Below are 19,520 nucleotides of genomic sequence, written 5' to 3'. Positions count from 1 at the left end.
CCGACAGCCTCTCCCCGGGGCTGGCAGCCGCCGGGCTGGCTTCCTTCCTCCGGTACCGGTACTCTCCTTCGCTCGAGGCGGCACGCCTCGCCTCCGGGGCCAGCTACACCGGCCGGGCATTACTCCTTTGGGGCTCGCACTGCCCGTCCCCGTCCCGGCATCCCTCCTCCTCCCTCGGGGCCGCCAGTTCCAGGGCCGTTCCACCGCGGCTGGCATCTCTCCGCCACGCGCCCTCCGTGCGGGGCCGGCCCTGCTCGGTACCCCCGCCCCGGCAGGTGCTCACCGGCTTCTCGCGGGACACCCTCCGGCGGGGCTGTGCCGGCCCCGTCGCCAGCCCCGCCAGGACGGGGCCAGGCAGCGAGCCCGACCGAAGCGGGGGTCGGGGCGAACGGGGCTTGGCAGGTCGGGGAGGCTGCGGCTGCCCAGGGACGCGGCTCCGCGCCCGTTTTGCCTCCAGACACACTCACAAAAACCCCGGGAAATTTATGTGACTTGCTTTCCGAAAGTCTGTCCTCGGGGCAGTAATGTTCTTGGCAATTTTCTCTCCAAGAAACCCTTCCTTCTTCCTTCTCTCAGCTTCCCCTAATTTTTCCTTGATGGAAACTGGGAAGGTGAGAAAGACAGGATGAGAAGGGAACTGCTATCAAAGACAGCGCCGTGTTAAAAGAAGTCATTGAAAAATTGGGGAAAACTTTAAATTTTCCACCAGCGCTTTCAGGGGCAAGGCACACGTATAAAAAAAAAACGCAAACAGTCCAGGAAACAGTTATTACTAACTCTGGAATTATTTATAAAGAACTAATGCTGCATCTAGAATTAAAGAGGAAGAGAAACAATTCCTTTCTGTTACCCCTAAAATATATCATTGTTTTCAAGTTCCAGAAGGTGAAAGGTGCTGGGCACCTCACTTACATGTGTACATCCTGAAGCCCAGAGATCTCACCGGCTAGGTACCTTGCCCTACAGCTGTCATGTGTTGGGAAAGTGTGAATCATTGTTTGCCAAGCCCCAGGAACATAGGACTGGAAAGGATCTTTTAGGTCAAACACAGCCCTCTGTTGTGGTATCATCATGTTATACCATTACTCAGAGTTTAAAGTAAAAGGTTCTCTTTCCCCTTGAAGTGGGGAGGCAGACAACCCTTCTACACAAAAACTGGTGACATTTCCACTCCATTTTTGGATCCGTTCTGGACAGGACTGTGTCCTTCCCAGGAGACAAACATTTGAATTTGAGTAAGTCAGCCAAAAACTGCTTTAGCCATGATGTTCAAACCTCTTTCTTCATCTCTCCATTATTTAAAACAGACCGTCTCTAATCTGATCCTGTTGTAAGGGAAGTGCAGTGTAAGGAATATCAGATCTATCCCCTTAAATTTTACTAGCAGTCTTGTTTTTTCTGAAATCTAGGACTGAATGGGACTGCTTCCATTAGCCAAAGCAGTACCTATTGTTACAGAACACAAGATCATATTACTCCTTTTAGTAATTCATTAAATTGTATCTTAAAACATTTTTGGTGTCTCTCCTGCTATCCTCTTGCAAAACTGAAACCTCTTACCATTGGTAGTTCTTATAGTTTCCAGGACAGATTCAACACCATTTATTCATGTGATTACATTGTCCTTTTGCTTAAAAATAGTTCTTTTCCTCCTCTGGTGTTTACCTCTAGGTTGTATTTATAGAGTGCTCATATCCCTTCTCAGCCTTTGTTTTGTACATTCACACAATGCAAGGAATGTCTCTCCCATCAGTGCAAAGCAGCACTTCCTACTGAATCTGAAGGAGAGGGCCATTTATTGACTGGCACAACTGAGGGAACAGCTTTAGCAATCTTTGAAATACACTGACTAATAGACAGCACAACAGAGCAGAGTCCTATGTGCAGGCATATACGGCAGCCTTGATCTTGATCCCACAGAAATTAAAATAACAGCAGCCAGAAAACAGGAAGGGAGATACGGATTATCCTCAGAGATGTGGAACTGATATGAAAAGAGAGATGAAGCAATCCACCCAAGGTCACAGGAAATCTGTGGTAAGAGACAGACCCCTGTCTCCCAGCCTCACACACAGGACCTTCCAGCCTCCAAGTCCTGATTTGTTTCCCAAGTGCTGAAATTATGCTGCCTGTAGGAAGAATTTTACAGATATTAGACTCCAGATTGCTCAGAGATGTAAGCAGAATATATATTCTTTCAGCAGCTTCTGAAAGTGATACAGGAAAAGCTGCCAGATGGATGTACCTGTGAGAGAATTTTAAACAACAGCTTCTTTGGCTCCTAGTGAGCAGTATATAAACCAACAGGTGAATATATGCTGTCTGCTGCAGTTTGAACTTCCTGTTGTGAAATGCTGTGAAATCACAACCAAAACACACTTACATTAGAAAGAAATACATGCCAGTAGTTTAGAACAATGATTATTTAATTGTCAAGTAGATGTGGTTTTTCATAGTTAGGTCCCCCAGCCCTATCAAGACTTGTGTCTGCTAGAAAAGGTGAAAATGCTGAAGAATTTTTAGTATTCAGATTTTTTTGGTCTTTCCTTCTTTTCTGATTGTGTTGTCTGTAGATTGATTCTTCCCCAGAACTATTTCTCTGTGAGATGTTTTCTGGTTGCATGGCTACAAAGAGAGTTGTATAGCAAGAGAATTTTTAAGCTGTTGATCTATCCTAGAGACATAATACATTGATGTAATAATAGAGGATGGATTCCAGTAGCTGTATGGAACAGTGATTTATTTCTGCAGAGTGGGGATGCACTCTAGCAGTCCAACTGTTAATATTTCAATTAAGATTTGTAAAAAGACAAAATTCCCATGGGATGGTTACTACTGACTCTATAGGTCTGTCTGCGCACTCACTAAGCCTTCTTGCTATAAACGGAATACTTTTGATCGCACATTTATAGAATGGTAAGAGTGGATAGATGTTTTTCTAAAGTATCAGAATGCAGAAACTGAAATAATTTTCATAAATGTGCGAAGCATTTAAAAGCCAGTGACTCACCAGCTTCAAACAGGACCTAAGATCTCAAGTGCCTACAGCGCCAGTTTTTAGAAGACATCTAAGCACCTAATTCCTGTACAAGTCAAAGTGGGAGTTTACACCTAAATCTGGACTGAGGTCCCATCTGAAAGGAAGATCTGCACTCTGGCATGAACAGAAAACCCTGCTCTAGACACTTTTTCAATTTCAAGTGACTCCCATGCAACTGTTTTTATTTTTTACTCAACATTTTTCATTTCAAACTTTAATCAGACACTGTGAAATAAGTTATGCATTTAGATACCATGAAACAAACAGAACTACTTTTGCAGTGAACATGGCAAAATTAATGATATCTCAGTTACTAACATTATATCCTGGGATCTTACCAGTGGCAGCACTGGTGCTTTATGAGATGAACCCCTCAAAGGGAAACTTCCTTTGTAAATCATGCTACCTCATCTATTTAATCTCTAACCTACTGAAGCAGGTTACACAGATTAGAATTGCATTAAAATGGCTTCTCTACCTAGGCAGCTTGAACACACCCTGTCTGACTTTGACAACAGGTAGAATTGTAACTAATACTTGAAACCTACAGCTTTCTGTGCTGGAAATGTAATGAAGGAGTTCTCAGGAGACTGTACTTGGCTTGCCTTACATTCCTGACAGTACGTCTATAGTGGCTGGTGTCCATGTTCTGGCCAGGTCCAAACCCAGTCCTCATCTGCTGTCCCAGGTGTTTATTGATAGGAAGCTCTCTCAACTGTCCTCTCAGAATATTTTTTTCCTCTGGGAGTAAACATCATGGTCAAAATATAAACCCATGTTTTCGACAGTTACAGAATTTCCTCTCTGTCCTGATTTGTAGGAAGTTGTTGTTGTTTTGGTAGCTGAAGCTTCTACCTGTGAAAGTCACACTGTTTTCATGCGCTTCTGGGTTTTTTTAGCAGTTGGCAGAGGTTATTCATGTCAATGGGAATGAGCTCTTAGCACTGGTATGCTCTTAAGTGAAATAGAGCATGAGCATGATGGCTGCTGGTACAGGGCAAGTTCTTTGTTTTCATGTCATTGCCTACTTCATAAAATAGAAATGCCACCATGAAGCAGCTTCTGTCCTTCCTGATGCAAATAATTTTTCTGTCTATGATAGTGTTTAAGCAAGTGACATGTAAACTAATTCTGGTATTTACTGCTATTCTTAAGGTTGCTTTATTATTATTATTTCCTTAATAGTGGGACTTGGCTTGCTTTAAATGGGGAACTGGATTCCATTCTTTGGAAAAAGTTACAGATTTGATTGATAAAAGCACCTGTATAGATGCAAAGACATGCACTGATGTCTGTGTCATGTTTTAGCAGTGCATTCTGATAGAGAAAAGCATTTATACAACATACATTAAGTGGGGGTTAATTAGACTGAGGACTGGCTTACTGGCAGTAGTGAATCTCTTTAGTCATTAAGTCTGTAACATTATCAAGTGGTGGTATGCAGTGCTGGGACCAGGTTTATGTTGACAGTATCCAGTATTTTCCTTGGTAGGAAAGCAAATAGTAAAGTATCAGATTACAGTGTCCACTTTATGATATAAAGAGTGGCAAAAGGTATATAACAAAGCAGTTATTAGTTATTTTAACAGATCTGAATCTTTACATTGGATCCATTCAAACAAACTATACTTAACAGTATGTAAAGCTCAGTTTAGAGGCAACAAGCAGGCAACACAGCCCTGGGAAGAATTTAGAGGTCAGGATGGACAAGCAAGTTAAGCTGATACAGTAACAATCTAATGGAGAATACTGCAAACTTTGTCCATGAAATGACTGAATTCTGTAGGCAGCAACATCAGTACTCACTGTAGAATTCTTCCTACAGGTGTGGTGCCCTATGTATTTTGTAGCTGCTACTGGAAAATTTGAAAAGCTTAAGAAAAATTTCAATAGAAAAAACTTTACTAAAGGTGACATTGCTCAACTGCAAGGATTTAATAACTAATTTGTTTTGTTTACCAACAAGAATGAAGAATGTTTGGAGATGAAGCTGACTATGTCTTCCCTGGAGAAACACTGAATAATACCAGGGTCTTAAAAACAGTGGAAGAAACAGTAACAAATGCTGGGGATAAAAGCCAGGCAGCACTAACTGGAACTAACGGGCTTTGTTTTTAAAATTAGCAATTCACTATAGGAATAAGACAAGGATAATAGTAAGATCTATAGCAACCTTTTACTGCCTTCATACCAAACCTTTCTAGAAGACAATTTTTAACTTTATTCTGATACATCTGAGTGGAATTATATAGCTCCTGATCAGAGATGAACAATACTTTCTGATGCCCTTGCCTAAAAATTCTCCCTCTTACCTTCTGTTTCCCTGTGGATGTTAACACCTCTTTTCTAGACTTAAGCATGGATACACAGGACTGGTATACATTGTTTTTCACTTTGATTCTAGGTTTGGTGCAGTCTCATCCCACTGTTGCATGTGGTCCCTCCACCTGCATTGTCATTTCGATCCAAAAGCCCTGCAGATCTCTGAACTATGCAGTGCATTTCTGTTCTCTGTCCTCAGTCTTTCCCATTTCAGCATATGTGTGAGTCGACCTAATGATAAGGGCATGAATCAAACACAGGACCACAAAAGTTCACTTCTCAGAAAAAGCTACTCTTGGCATCCTAAAATATGCCTGAACTGGACTGTGGCACCAGTCAAGGCTGGAACTGGTGTCTGCACTGTGGAGCTAAGTAATTTCTTGGGCCACCATCGAAGACCACCAGCCTGGGGCACATCTACAAATATCTCTGTAAATGTGAAACTTTATAGTGTTTAAATAGGTCTTCATCCCAAAACCAGCAGCTATGGGCTGTGGGTGTTAGATATGGTCTCTTAAAAGCCTTAACTAAATTCTAAATAGACTTACTCCTAAATCTCAAAAACATTTGAAAGTTGGCAGTTGCAGTGTTTCGGGCAGTACACCACTAAAAAATGTTTATTGTTTCAAAGAAATACTGAAACAGTGAAGGCTGATGAGTTGATTGCCATTCCAGGAGAGCTACTAGGCTTCTGTTCACTGCTTAGCACCTTAGAGAGGAGAAGAGTAATGTAGTTTAATATGGGCAATGGCAGGAATGAAACAATGCTGAAATGCAAGTTTGCCTGAAGGAAGGTGGGTAAGGAGAGGAAGTGGTCCTTGTCAGTACAAGGAAGCATCAAACAATAAGGGGAGGAGCAGGCTTAAGAAAATCCTATTGCCCAAGAGTTTCCTTTTAAGCACAAGGTGGGTGTGTCTCAAACATAAAACACATCCTAAAATAAACATGCACAGTTATTTGTTCACATACACATTGCTTATGGTGCAATGTTGTTTTGTTTCCATTTAGAAATTACAGCCAGAACCTTTCAAGTAGCTCAGACAGCAAAGGAAGCAGAAACTGAAGCAGAATGAATTTGTAGTGATAAAAGGCAAACAGTGGTCTATTCTTTTTAGTAATTGTTTGGGTTACTTTTTAAACAAACAGTTGTACTCTTCCCACTGCCTTCCCCCATCCTACTTCTCCTCCCCCCCCCCCCAAAAAAAAAAAATGTAAGGATCCTTGTGAAAGATAACACACAGAGCAGTTCTATGGAACGAATCGGTAGTGACCAGTAGCTGGCACAAGTGGGTAAGCGTAGGACATTAACAATGGCTGTTACTAACATACTGAGTGAACAGAGTACGTTACTGTAAGATCCCCTGGCAATGTTATTGAAGGTAGCAGAAGGAAGATCCCAAGATTACTTCATTTCTTTTGCTGTAGAAATTATCTCTGGAGGGAATGCAAGAAACTGTCTTCAAGGTATTTATTTTTTTTATAGCAGTTGTTTGTGTGGTTACTTTACATAAAGGAAATCAGTCCATTACATTATTTTATTTCATATTTGTTTATAAGACAAAGCTTGGGAGATCCTGGTATTCTCTACAGTCCAGGCTTATTCTTACTCAGTATTTCAGCAGAGACACTCCATCGGATAAGACCAAGGTTCAGAATGTAGAGACTATGCTCAAGCCTTGTCACATCTCAGAACAGAGTAGAATCATAATGGTTTGAGTTGTAAGAGACCTTAAAGATCATCTAGTTCCAACCCCCCTGCATGGCCAGGGACACCTTCCACTAAACCAGGTTGCTCAAGGCTCCATCCAACCTGAGTCTGAACATTTCCAGGGAGGGGCAGCCACAGCTTCCTTGGGCAATGTGTTCCAGTGTCTAACCACCCTCACAGTAAAAACTTTTTTTCTAATGTCTAACCTAAATCTCCCCTCTTCAAGTTTTAAACCATTTCCCTTTGTCTTCTGACTACATACTCTTGTGTAGTGAGAGGACCCAGCTTTCTTGAAGCACAGTGTACTCCTTGAGTAGGTGTATTTGTGTCCTGCTCTTGGATAGACATTTCTAGGAAAAGCCAGACAGTGCAGGAGTAGTGCAATACCTTCTAAAGGATGTTTCTTCCTTGGAGTTAGGCCTAAAAACACCTTAGTATGGTGGTAAGGGGTCCATTGATTATTTCTGTTAGGAAAGGTGTAAGGACTCAATTTTAGCTAGTAACACTTTGTGCATTATCCTACCAGAAGTTTAGTTTAGGATGCTTAGTCATTGCATTAACTATTTAAAAATCCAGAAGGTAGATCTCGCTGGGGAGACAATCATACAACACTCACAATCCACTTCTACTCTCTCCCTGTTTTTAATTGGCAACATTTTTCAGCACTCTGGCAACCTTAAACTTCTGCAGACTTGCTGCTGGCTGCAACTGGGAACCATTTGGCACATAATGTTTCCAAAATAATCCAGAGAAAAAGATTAGCTGCTGTGATCTCAATAATTAGATGCCCTGCAGCTCAAAGCAGCAGTGGATACAGTGAAACTAGAGTACACACTCTAGTACCAGACACTGGTGATCATTCAGGTCTCCCTGCCTCTTTTTCCCCAAGCTTCCCATAATTCACCTTCTCTCATGGTGAAATGGAGAGCTCCCCTTTTCCCATGATTTCTGATTAATTAACTAGTAATTACCTGTAAATTATTATCCATGTATTTGCCTATTGATGACTAGGAAACAGTAAGAGCAACCCCATCTCTTTACTTTTTACCATCTGTAACCATCTGGTGTGCTTGATTCTTCACACCACATATTTAATCTCATCTGAAATCTCCTGAGGGAAGATCCCTAGTGTTGCCTATTTATGCAGCCTTTCAGCATTTCATGTAGTTATTTAAAGAATAATGATTTCAGGGCCAAGACAACTGGAAATGGCTGTAAACTGTACTGTGAGAACACTGGCCATATATGACTTAATATATGTCAATGCTTATTGTCAATCTGCTTGAACTCCTTACACTTTTGTCAGCACTTCCACCCTGGCTGGCCTTATTTTGCAAGATAATTTCCTTTTAAATATAATTTAAAATAGAAGGGAAGATTGTCCCTCCAAGGAGTCCTGGCATTAACAGGAAGATGAAGGATCTTTTTACTTAAGGACTAAGGAAGCTGTACACTGAAAACTGAATTTAAGTTTAACCAGTAGCTCTCTTCCCATTTTTGGCCGTATTTAATTCAGTGCTCTATAGCTCTGCTGCATAACCAGTGTGAAGTATTAGCCCAACTAGCAGCAAACCATCTTATCCGACATGAGTATGTTGTCTGAAAACCAGAATGTAACTCTGTGTTTTGTTACCATGGTAATAGCAGATGGGAAGAGGGTGTGTCTGTGCGCTAAGTGTTCACTTCAGCATGGCTGGATTGAGTTAAACATTGATCTGTTGGTAAAACTAATTTTGTTCAATACTGAAATCCTACAAACTACATACTGAAATAGTACAGAAGGTGTATTACCTGCCTGTGGGTGTCTGTATAGGATACAACCTTGGCTCTGCAGCTGTACACCTTTCTCTTCCCAAGTGTGCTAGGGCTGTACCTGGTTCAGTTCAGTGCAGTCTTGACCTCAGGTGGTGTTCCCTGAAACAGCTACCGTGCCACACAGCAGCACAGTGCATGGGCTTTGCTCCTTTGGATCTCATAGCATTTGTTGCTGGACTCCTGCACCAGCAGTCACTACTATAAGATAAAGCCTACTGTATATATTTTGCTGGATATAATTTTACTGGCTTTACTAAGAAACCAATGTGACTAACATGGCTCTTCTCTCTTTTCTCCAGAAATCACAAAGCCACCACTAGCACCAAAACCAAAGATTATCATCAGCCATCTTTCTCCAGTAGCTGTCTCCAAATTTTCTCCTTCACTGCCAAGGGCTGATATTCTTCACAACCCAAACTCTATGTCTAGGGGTCCCAAACCACCTATTGCCCCAAAGCCAAAATTCCCAGCTGACACTGAGGGCAAATCCAGTGTTTATACCAACAATAACTTAAATAAATGCTCAAATGGCAAAGTGGTATGTCTTGATGGAGAGCTGTATGAAAGAAACCAATGCAATGCTGACTGCCCAGACTCTGAAGCCAATAATGAATACATTGTCTTTCCTGAAGCTCAGCTGACCAGTAAGGATTGTAATGACTTGGAACACGAGCATGATCAGAACCTAGATTCCTCTCTGGAAAATGAAGTCTCAGAAACTTCAGAAGAGGTAGAGAAGGATAACACCGCTAACGACGAGGATACCAGAAATTGGGAAGTCACTGAAGATAAACTCCGTAACGCTTCAGATATTGCTGAACCAATGGAACCAGACTCTGAAGAGTCAACCAGAGACTATGACCTGTCCGAAGAACCTTATGATGAGTCCTCAGATGCCCCTGATGGAGATGATGATGCTTCCAAGAATTTACGTGAAGATGAGCATGTTGCTGATTGTACTGAAACCAAAAACAATGAGGAAACTTCTGATAACCTGGAACTGGTTAAGGACAGGAGTGATTGTAAGACTGAAAGCAGTACCATTTGGAATAGAGATGAGGAACTAATAAGTGGCATCTGCAAAGATACCATTGTAATGCCACTGCCCACAGACAAATCAATCCCAAATTGTGAGAAGGCAGGGATGGAGGAGGAGGAACTGCCAGAGATTTTAGAGAAGGGACATAGGTGTTTTGCACATGATGGTGACCACAGTGCACATGCAGACCTTGATTTGAACACAGAAGGTGAGTTAGAAACAAACTGTGCAAGCCCTGTCATGTTGCCCAAGGAGATCAGCAAAGAAACAGCTTTTGACTTAGGACCATGTAAAGATGAACCCAATATTGAAAATTGTTTGGGAGAGTCCAGCCCTCAAGCAGCAGCTGAAGAGGAGGAAGCAGATCCAGATGAGCACAAGAATTCAGACACCAGTGAAAGCTGCCAGATCACAGAGAGGAGAGGTGAGGAGAAGACAGAGGTAGCCTGTGAAGCAAGCAGAGGCTCTGAGGAAGGCGAAGAGGAAGCTGTGAATGCAGAGAATATGGAAGACAGCTGTCAAATTGCTGCTTATGAGAATGAATGTGGTGAGGAAATACCCTTGGAACATTCATGGGTTCTTGAGAATCTTCAAAAAGAAGAGGCCTCTCTGGAAGACGATGTGCTTTCTGAGAGTTTACCTAGTAGTCAAGGGATAGAACCAGAGCTGGAAGATGAGACTGTTGAAGAGCTTAGTGAAAGTACTGTGGAAACCTCTAAGTCACATGAGCTGGAACTTGGAGACAGTGAGGTGGAAGGCAACAGCCCCAGCAAAAGCATCCCAAGTCCGCCTCAACAGGTACCACTTGAGGAAGAGTTAGAAGTCTATAAGCATGGCAAGATTCATGTAGAAACTGGCATCAAACACGTCTTGCATAAAAATCTATCAGTCCCTGAAGTGGTCATTGTACCTGAAGAATCAGAGGAAAGAGAAACTAGCAGGGATTCTCTAGATGATCCTTATGTGCTTCCTGCAGAAAATGAAACTGCTTATGATGGGCAGACTGATTTAGGAGCTGATCACAGTAAAAGCGATGAATTAGGCATGTATGGTGAAAACAACTTGCTGCCCATTGATCGTAAAAGCATTGTCACTAGAACACGGTCGCTCTCTGGGAAAATGCCGGGCTATGTCCCAGAAACAGTTCCAGAAGAAACTGGACCTGAAGCTGATTTAACATCTTCACACAATGGCCCTGGGACAGAGCATTTAAGCAATAACTTTTTTTCACTGGAAGGAAAACCAACGGAAGCCAACAGGGCATTACCAACCAAGTCAAGACGTTTTATTTTATATCCTCGATCTTACTCTGTTGAAGGGAGAGAGATACCTGTCTCTGTTAACAGAGAAAGTGATGGCTGTGTACTGGATGATGGTAGAATAAAAAGGACAGAAGACAACTTGTCTTTGCCTTGTGTCAATGGTTCCTCAGGTAGTTTTTCCCAGAGAAATCATCTTTCATCATGTGGCTTGTCTACCCCATCCTCAGTTGTTGATATACCACCTCCTTTTGAACTTGCCTACATCACCAAAAAGCCAATCACTAAAAGTTCCCCTTCCCTTTTGATAGAGAATGACTCACCTGATAAGTATTCCAAGAAAAAGAAATCTTCCTTTAAGAGGTTCCTCACTCTAAAATTCAAGAAGAAAACTGAAAGTAAAGTCCACATAGACGTTAATGTTTCCTCTTCAAGGTCCTCATCTGAGTCTAGCTATCATGGGCCTCCAAGGCTGGTGGACCTGGACAGAAGGAGCCTCAGTAGCTCACCTCAACTAAAATCACATGTGGGGAAGCTCCGTGCAGCTGAGTCTCCCTCAGCTATTCTTTTCTATAAGGACGGTAAAAGAAAAGGAACACCCAAATCCTTCAGCAGGAGTGTGTCAAGGGTAGAGTCCTTCGAAGACCGGTCCAGACCTCCTTTCATGCCACTCCCATTAACAAAACCTAGGTCCATTTCTTTTCCCAATGCTGACACATCTGACTATGAGAACATTCCTGCTATGAGCTCTGACTATGAAAACATACAAATTCCTCCTAGAAGATCCACCAGAGCAGGAACATTTACTGAGTTTTTTGAAGATCCCAGCAGGGCATTATCTGCTGCTAATGAGAATGATGGCTATGTGGACATGAGCAGCTTCACTGGCTTTGAGAACAAGCTGCAAACCACAGACCAGGAAACAGAAAGGTACTGTAACAAATTACTGTGTAAGACCTGCTAGCCTTGGCCAGCCAGGCAAGGCATCCCCTACTAGGTATCATAGGCAGATCCTCCATGGCTTATAACCCCTCTCAGGACATGCTTACTAAGAAAGATTGGAGGAATAAAACATAAGCCTTTATTAGTGAAAAAAAAGATACTAAAGAAACTCTGCCTTGTAAATGTATAGTATCAAGTCCAGTGGATCTTGGTCCTATGGTTTACAGATACAAACCGAAGGACATTCAAAAAAATTCGGTTTATCCAATGGATTTAATTTTTGTGGCTTGTGGGAGTGGGAAGAGGTTACTTTGTTCTTCAGTAAGAAAGAGGTTTCTGACTTTTTGACTGAATGAAAGGACAGTCTGTTTTCTGGAAGGGGTTCTGCTTCATTTTTTCATTCCTGTCAATTTCTCAAATCTACAACATATATAGAATTTATCTTTCAAAGTATATCAGTTAGGTATAGACTTATAATGAACTAATCAGACTAGACAATTTTAAAAGTTGCTTTAGAGCCTATCATTACCACTCTTTGACAGAGATGATGATTCATAAAGTCCTTTCTGAAATCATATGCACTGCTAACAATAACCAAGTCTCAACCCATTTCATGAGATTATTTTTAACAAGAAAATGTCCTTTTTATTCTTATGTACAAGCAGTGCACTTAAGACCTTTGAGTTTTGATTTGTCATCAAATTACAGCACTCAGTGTAGTGCAGAGATGTTAAGAAGAGTGTTTTCCATTGACTTCATCTTAAAAAGGTAATGAGAAAACAAGGTGCAAAGCAAGTGAATGAAAAGGACTGTCTTGAATGTGGCTGCATTTGGTCGAGTTGTGTGCAAAACATCTTAAAAGCAAGTTTTTTGTGTCCATTTTCATCCACCACTGCCCTTCTAAAGATTTTAATACTCCCGTTTCTTTGCTACAGTTATTTTTTCTGGTCCTCTCCCTCTCACTGTGAATGAAGAAAACATGGGCATTTCACACATCTATCTTGCTATTTTCAGACTTGGAGCATAAAAGAACTTTTCTTAAACAGCACTGGATGAGTCTTGCAAACCATTTCTATGACAAGAGTAATGTACAGTACTTCCTCTTCAAGAGGTGAGAACTAGCAGGGGTGGGGGAGCCAAGTACCACATGAAGGAAGGAGATTGCATCAATCCTTAAACTGTGCCTGAAGCTGAAGGGTCTAGGACACAGGCTGAGGTTTAGCTCTCTGACAACGTTGGCTTCCTAGTGCTGGGAGCTCCAATGATGCTGACGCTGGGACATGGTGGGATACAGTGCAGCCTGGCAAGGCACGCAGCTCCATCCCTGGGCAGTGCTCAGCAGAAGCTGCTACCTGGGCCCCATCATTCACTCAGCTTTCATCGGTTTGCCTGGTGCCCAGCACCCTGACATTTGCTGTTGGAAAAGCTGGCCAGTTCATTGTGTCCATGAAACACCACCCATTGTAAGTAGTTCTTGATGAACTAAGTTAAAAATATTAAAACTACGTCAATTGCTGTGACTTGGGCCCATCTATGAACTTCCTGTGGAAGCCCGTTGTTTCGAAGGAGGGAGAGCCAATCCAAACTGGTTCAGGAAGTCTCAAGGTCAAGGCGTGAATACAATTTTTAAAGCCTGCTGCCTGTTTTGCATGCATTTCATGCTGCTGGGGGAGAAATGAAGGCCAGGCTCCTGAACAACCCCTTTATCAAGATAACTGGGGTGGGGGGGAAGAGCATCAGGCATACAGCACTACACATACATTGCTGCTGAGATAGCTATTATTTGCTGCATTTGTCAGGATGTTTTGGACAAAGACATGCCTGAAAAGCTTTTGATGAAATGTAAATGGGCAATACACATTCAATGGCACAATGTACTTGGAGGAACAGTGTGTAGTCTAGTCATAAAGTACATTGTACAGATACATACATGTACATGAACCTATTTATACATGCATACATGTGTAGATATGTGTATAGATTCAGCATACATGATGTATAGACATGGATATTTTATTTCCAGCTACAAGAGTTCCACCTAAAATGTCTCTCAGTGGATTTAACCTTTCTATATGAATACTATCAAACAAAGCTCTACCACAACCACACAGGAATAAAGATTACTTTGTACTCCAGCCTGCTCATATCCTAGGGGGTTTTTTTGCACCATTTGAGAGTACAAGTGTGTTGGATTAAACCCTGGCAATAGGTGAGACTTGAGCCTATGGACTGGTGCATTCACCTGCAGTGTATTTAGCAAGTGCTAATGAATTATGGAATTGCTACCTTTTTGATGAAAGGCCAAGTACAAGTCTTTTCTTATATTTCAGGGAAAGAAAGCGAGACTGCTATAAAGGATTATAATAATCCAGGAACCTCCACTACTGTGTATGACTAGGCAGAAGTGGGGGTGGGGCTTACAGAAATTGACAGATGAGAAGATTCACTGCTTAATTTTCTTGCTTGAAAGGAAAGACCATGTGGAATAGATTTAAACTAATAATTTCTAATCAGAAGCAATCACATTTATAGAGAAAGCCCAATAACAAAAGTGTTATAGAAAGTGTTACAGAAACATAACTTAGAATTACCATTTCCAGAACAGAACTGGGAATATTGCCCCCAAAGGGCAGTTATTATGTATCACCACAATTTAACTATCTGTTATTAATAATTAAACTCTGCTGTGGGTGTATGACAATATAGGTCATCATTAGCTCTCTGTACAGTGTAGAAATACTGGCATGTAAGTGGAATTGGGCAAAATTCCCCTGATGTTTCCCTATAGCCTTAATTTTCATTTTCTTCTGAAATGTCACTTTGTAGCTCCTTTTCTCTAAAGAACTGCACTACAAAGTGAAAAGAAACAAACCAGTTGTTCAGGTTGAGAACAAAAGACAGCTCTAGGATAGTACACTGTCACCTGTAGCACTGCCTTGACCCTCAACAGCTGTATGTCAGAACAATTTCACAAAAATTACTGTCTCAATTTTCATCAGATCTCAGTGAGTTAGAATTTAAGTATCCTAGCACAAATCTTAGAATAGCTTCACTAACTCAGTTTGATGTTCAGAGCACCAGCCATGTGTACGGCAGTGAGATAAACACTAAGAGGATGACAGAGCTACCTCAAATGCTCATTTCATAGTCTACCACAGTATCATTTCCAGTGCTTTTAGGAAAGAGTCTTTTATAAGGGCTTAGGTGAGGTCAGGAAGATGGCAGAGGTTGCGTGTTCTCAGAATTTCTTTTCCCCTTTTCGCATTCGACTTAATAGTCCATTATTTGGATTTACTAGGTTTGATAAATCTCAATCCTTTTTGCTAAAATGCTAAAACCCAGAGAAGAAAGAAAATAGGGAGAAGAAAGGTAAAAAAAGGGTATACCTGCAGTTCCACAGCTAATCCCACTGTGGTGCTTGATATTCGTAAGAAATGATCTGGAAGACGATGTTGCTGTTACCTGTACATTCCTATATCCTTCTACATAAAATGATCATTGATATATGCTGGAAGAACATTTGATTTTTGTACTTAACCAGAAGCAGGACTTGCTTAAGACTTCGACTCTCAAGTGAATTCTCTAAGACAATGTAGGGATTCCAGTGCCCTGTGCAGTTACACCCAGGCTCACGGTAATAAGTCTTGAAAATTGCAGTCTCATGCCTGTAAAATGAATTATTTCCCAAGGCTCTGACTTTCTACTGCTTTTCAAGATACACAGCACCTATCTGATGGTTCTCAGCTTTAGTACAATCAGGAAAGCTGATCACCTCTTCAATAACCTACTTTTTTGTAAATGTGTTTCATTCCCAGCCCATGTGCTTCTTCAAGAAGATGAAGGAGTCAGGAAAAAACCCCATGGTTTATTTGTGTTAAGCAGGTGATACCTTTCCTGTCATTTAGCCAAACTGAAGCAGGAACACACAGGTGTTTAGAGACTGATACAGCAGTGCCAGCATCTAAACACAAAACGGTCTCAAAGGTTATCGATGTCAAAAGATTAACATAGAGATGCTAATTGCTGGCTGTTTGAATACAGCTATGAGCAGCTGAGCTTGGCCCGTCGGCTGGTTATTCCTCCACAGTCTGTGAGCTGGATGCTGGTGTGGAGGTTTTGCCTATGGTTAAACTCTAACAAGTTAACTCTAGCCTAAACCTGGAGACATGTCTAGGCAAAGCAGGCTCTCTATACCTGGGCAGGAAGTTACACCGTGAGCTATAGATTCAGCCTAGCTTTCAGGTAGTTCTTTTGGGAAAGATGTTACCCATCCTTTGCGCTTTTTGCTTTCTCGGAGAAACAAATCCTGGCTGCTGGTCCCACTCTGTTCCTGGTTATCTGCCCTGTAAACCCCTGCTCTGTGCCTATACTAATCTAGCATGCACCTGTAGCACTGACGGGAAGCTTTATAAGAGAGGGAATTTCCTTTCTTTAGGTCAAATGCTTCCCAGGGCTGGTGGTAATGTTAATTTTGGAGGTAGCATAAAAATGGTCTACTAAGGGCCTCCAGTCCCTTAAAGACATGTATGGGTCCTTAAATGGAATTGTGCTGACAGCTATTAAGCCAAGGAGAAACATGGTGCTCATAGGCATTGTGAGAATTTTTTTTTTAAATAAAGATAAATTATTTTTTAAGCTTATACATATATGTAGAACACATGCTGCAGTCTGGAACCTGTAAATGGGAGAAAGTCCCATAAAAATGCTATAACAGGGGAGGGAAGGAGAGCCAGGGATTACACATTAAAGACCAGGGAAAGAGACATTTTCACTTGTGACCTTGTGAACACAATAGAAAACCTCAGCACCTTTGCAGGTGCTGTTGCACTTTGCAGCATAAATTTGTAAGAACATTTTGTAAGCTCATTGCAGAGCAAAGGATCCCAGTAGTGTACCCTGACTTGAAGCTGTTCACAGCCCATTGAAATTCTTGACAATAGCCACATCCATCTCTGACATGAGTCATGTCTTCATTTCTGTTTACTTGCATATTGTCTGAATTGCCACAGGGAGTTAGAAGGTGATAGTGCTTAATGCAAGGCTTCCAGCTGCTTAAGAGACAGGGAGCAGTCTGCAGGAGATAAGCCTAAGGCTGCTCAGGTCTGGGCATACAGCATGCTTCACCTTGCATTCTCAGGCATTAGAGGGGTCTTTCCAAGACAGCAATGTAATGCTCTTTGATGGCAGAGGTTTTCAAACAAGTAACTCTGAGAAGTGTCTCTGGACAGTATCAGTGATGTCATACTGATACTGAAGGAGGACTAGGAGACATTTTAATAGATCATATCAACCTTACAGCAGCTCCATGACTCTTCTCCTGTTTCCTTATTCCATGGAGCAGTTATTCCTGGTTCATGATGGGGACGCAGGTGTGAGGAGACAGTGTAGGTAGTCAGGGAGGCAATGTGCTCCCCCAACACATCTTTGCATTACACCACCCTGCACACACAGATTGCAGCAGAGCCTCAACCACTGCTCAGCCTCAACATGCTTGATCCAGCCATGGCTTTGTTTCTGAGGAATCATAGTTCCATATACCTCCCAGGAAATTCTCCCAAATCCTCAGCATATGCTGGTTTTATTAGCAGCCTCCACTCTTGACAACCACTTTTCTGATCAAATTACAGAGCAGAGAAGGAGGACTGTGTAAATGTGGCCATCTTCAAGACCTGAGGGCTTGTAAACCCACGCAGACTTCTTTGTCTTCTCTGTTTCCATTATATGAATCAGAAATATAGTTCAGTGGGATTACACAAGGGGAGAGAGTCTGCTGTGTATTGCAGGTTTGCCCTAGATGTAGTTCAAAGGGCACAGAATTGATATTGGTGTGATTTAGCATTCCTAGCACCACAGAGAGAAACCCAAGTACTGTGGTCAGGGTGAGGAGACTGCAGATTGGCAAGATGCATCCCCTTTGAAACTGTCAGGTCATTTACTGTCATTGAATGTTCTCCCACCCCCACCTGAGCCTTACTGATAAGATTTATTGAATGAGAGATTGCACATTACAGTTCTGCAGCCATTCCAGAATCCACTGCTCAGTGGTAGGGGGTGCAGCTCTAGTAACAAAAGCAACAGAACACTATTGCACTTTAAATGAAATCCTAATATAGTCGTTTACAGTTTGTTGTGCCACACAGTGATGTTATTTGTAACAGACAGCATGTTGTAAATTATTCTACAAGAATTCTTCTTTTACAGCACCCAAGGGGGGTTAATGTAAAAATAATGTTAAAGATTTGCTGTTCAATGACATACAACAATTAATTTTATCTTAATCAACCTACTAGACTTAATGGATGGAAGAACATATTTAAGAGGCCTGTCTGCTTTGCCAAGACTGCTCATAAAGAGCTTATAAAAGGACCCTTTCAACTAGACTTATTGGCAGGATAATCAGATGCTATCCTCCAGGGCCTAGAGCCAGCAGATTTAGCGCTATCATCAGAGAACATCTTTTGGTGCTTTGACTAACTCAAGCTGCACCAGCTTTATAAGTATCACAGGAGTGTCCCTCAGACTTCTCAGAGGAAATAGAGCTAGATGTTCATCAACTGAGACAGGTGGTAGTTGCTTGGATCAGCTCAGCACTGTCCATTCAGCTGTTCTCAGATGTCCAAAACTCACCATCTCTTCAGTCTGCAGGCAGTTTGTTCTTATGTAATACTGTAATACATTTAGTAAATTCGGGAAAAAACCTCCGGTATTAACCCACTACATTTCTGATGGGTCCCCCAGGCAGGGGACCTATTCAAGAACAGCTAGTTTGTTGTTTCTGATATAAGTGAGGCTGCTTGACCCTCTTATATTTCAGGTGTCAGACTGCCACCTAAGTTCTGAGAGTTGTCTAGGAGTGCAGGGAGGTCTTTTTCTTAGCAAACACGCTTTCAGAAGTAATGGACTGCATGCAGTACAATTATAACCTTTGAAGTCAAATCTTCTGGTCCATAAATAGACAAGGATAATATGTGAGCTAAAACTGAGCACCTCAAAAACTTTCCTTTAACCTTTCTGCTTTCACATTGTCAGGCTTAAAAACTCCAAAAATGGCAGCGAAATAAAACCAAATCACAGTGAATACACTCAGGGTGAAAAGCCACAGTGAGAGTACCATATAATAGGATGACAGAAATGTAAAAAGTACTCTAAAGCATGCTGGACAAATAATTTATCATGGCACTTGATTTCAGTTCTAAGGAAAAACATTACTTTGGTGGCTGGGTGAGAAATAAAATGCGTGTGCCTAATTGAATGAAAAGTCCAAGGGAAAAAAAAGAGGAACCCTAGTTCCCAACATTTTTTCTGATTTTTCCATTTTCAAGTTACAAAAAAACCCCCAAAACCAACAAAACAAAAAAACTGCTGAATTAAGATGGCTGTGATTTTCCTGAATTT

General features: G+C 41.6%; 1 protein-coding gene across 3 annotated transcripts in view; it reads left to right on the top strand.

Moving 5' to 3' along the window:
- Nucleotides 1-19,520, top strand: part of FGD5 (FYVE, RhoGEF and PH domain containing 5) — a 63,814-nt gene that overhangs the window by 794 nt on the left and 43,500 nt on the right. For all 3 annotated transcript variants that reach the window (XM_071756434.1, XM_071756433.1, XM_071756432.1), the window contains exon 2: nucleotides 9,185-12,113. In XM_071756434.1, the coding sequence (XP_071612535.1) occupies nucleotides 9,307-12,113 (2,807 nt within the window). In that variant the 5' untranslated portion in view covers nucleotides 9,185-9,306. The remainder of the gene's footprint in view (nucleotides 1-9,184; nucleotides 12,114-19,520) is intronic.

This window comes from Heliangelus exortis, chromosome 12, assembly GCF_036169615.1.
Source record: "Heliangelus exortis chromosome 12, bHelExo1.hap1, whole genome shotgun sequence".
NCBI classification, from domain to species: domain Eukaryota; kingdom Metazoa; phylum Chordata; class Aves; order Apodiformes; family Trochilidae; genus Heliangelus; species Heliangelus exortis.
This window is presented reverse-complemented; position numbering and strand designations above follow the sequence as displayed.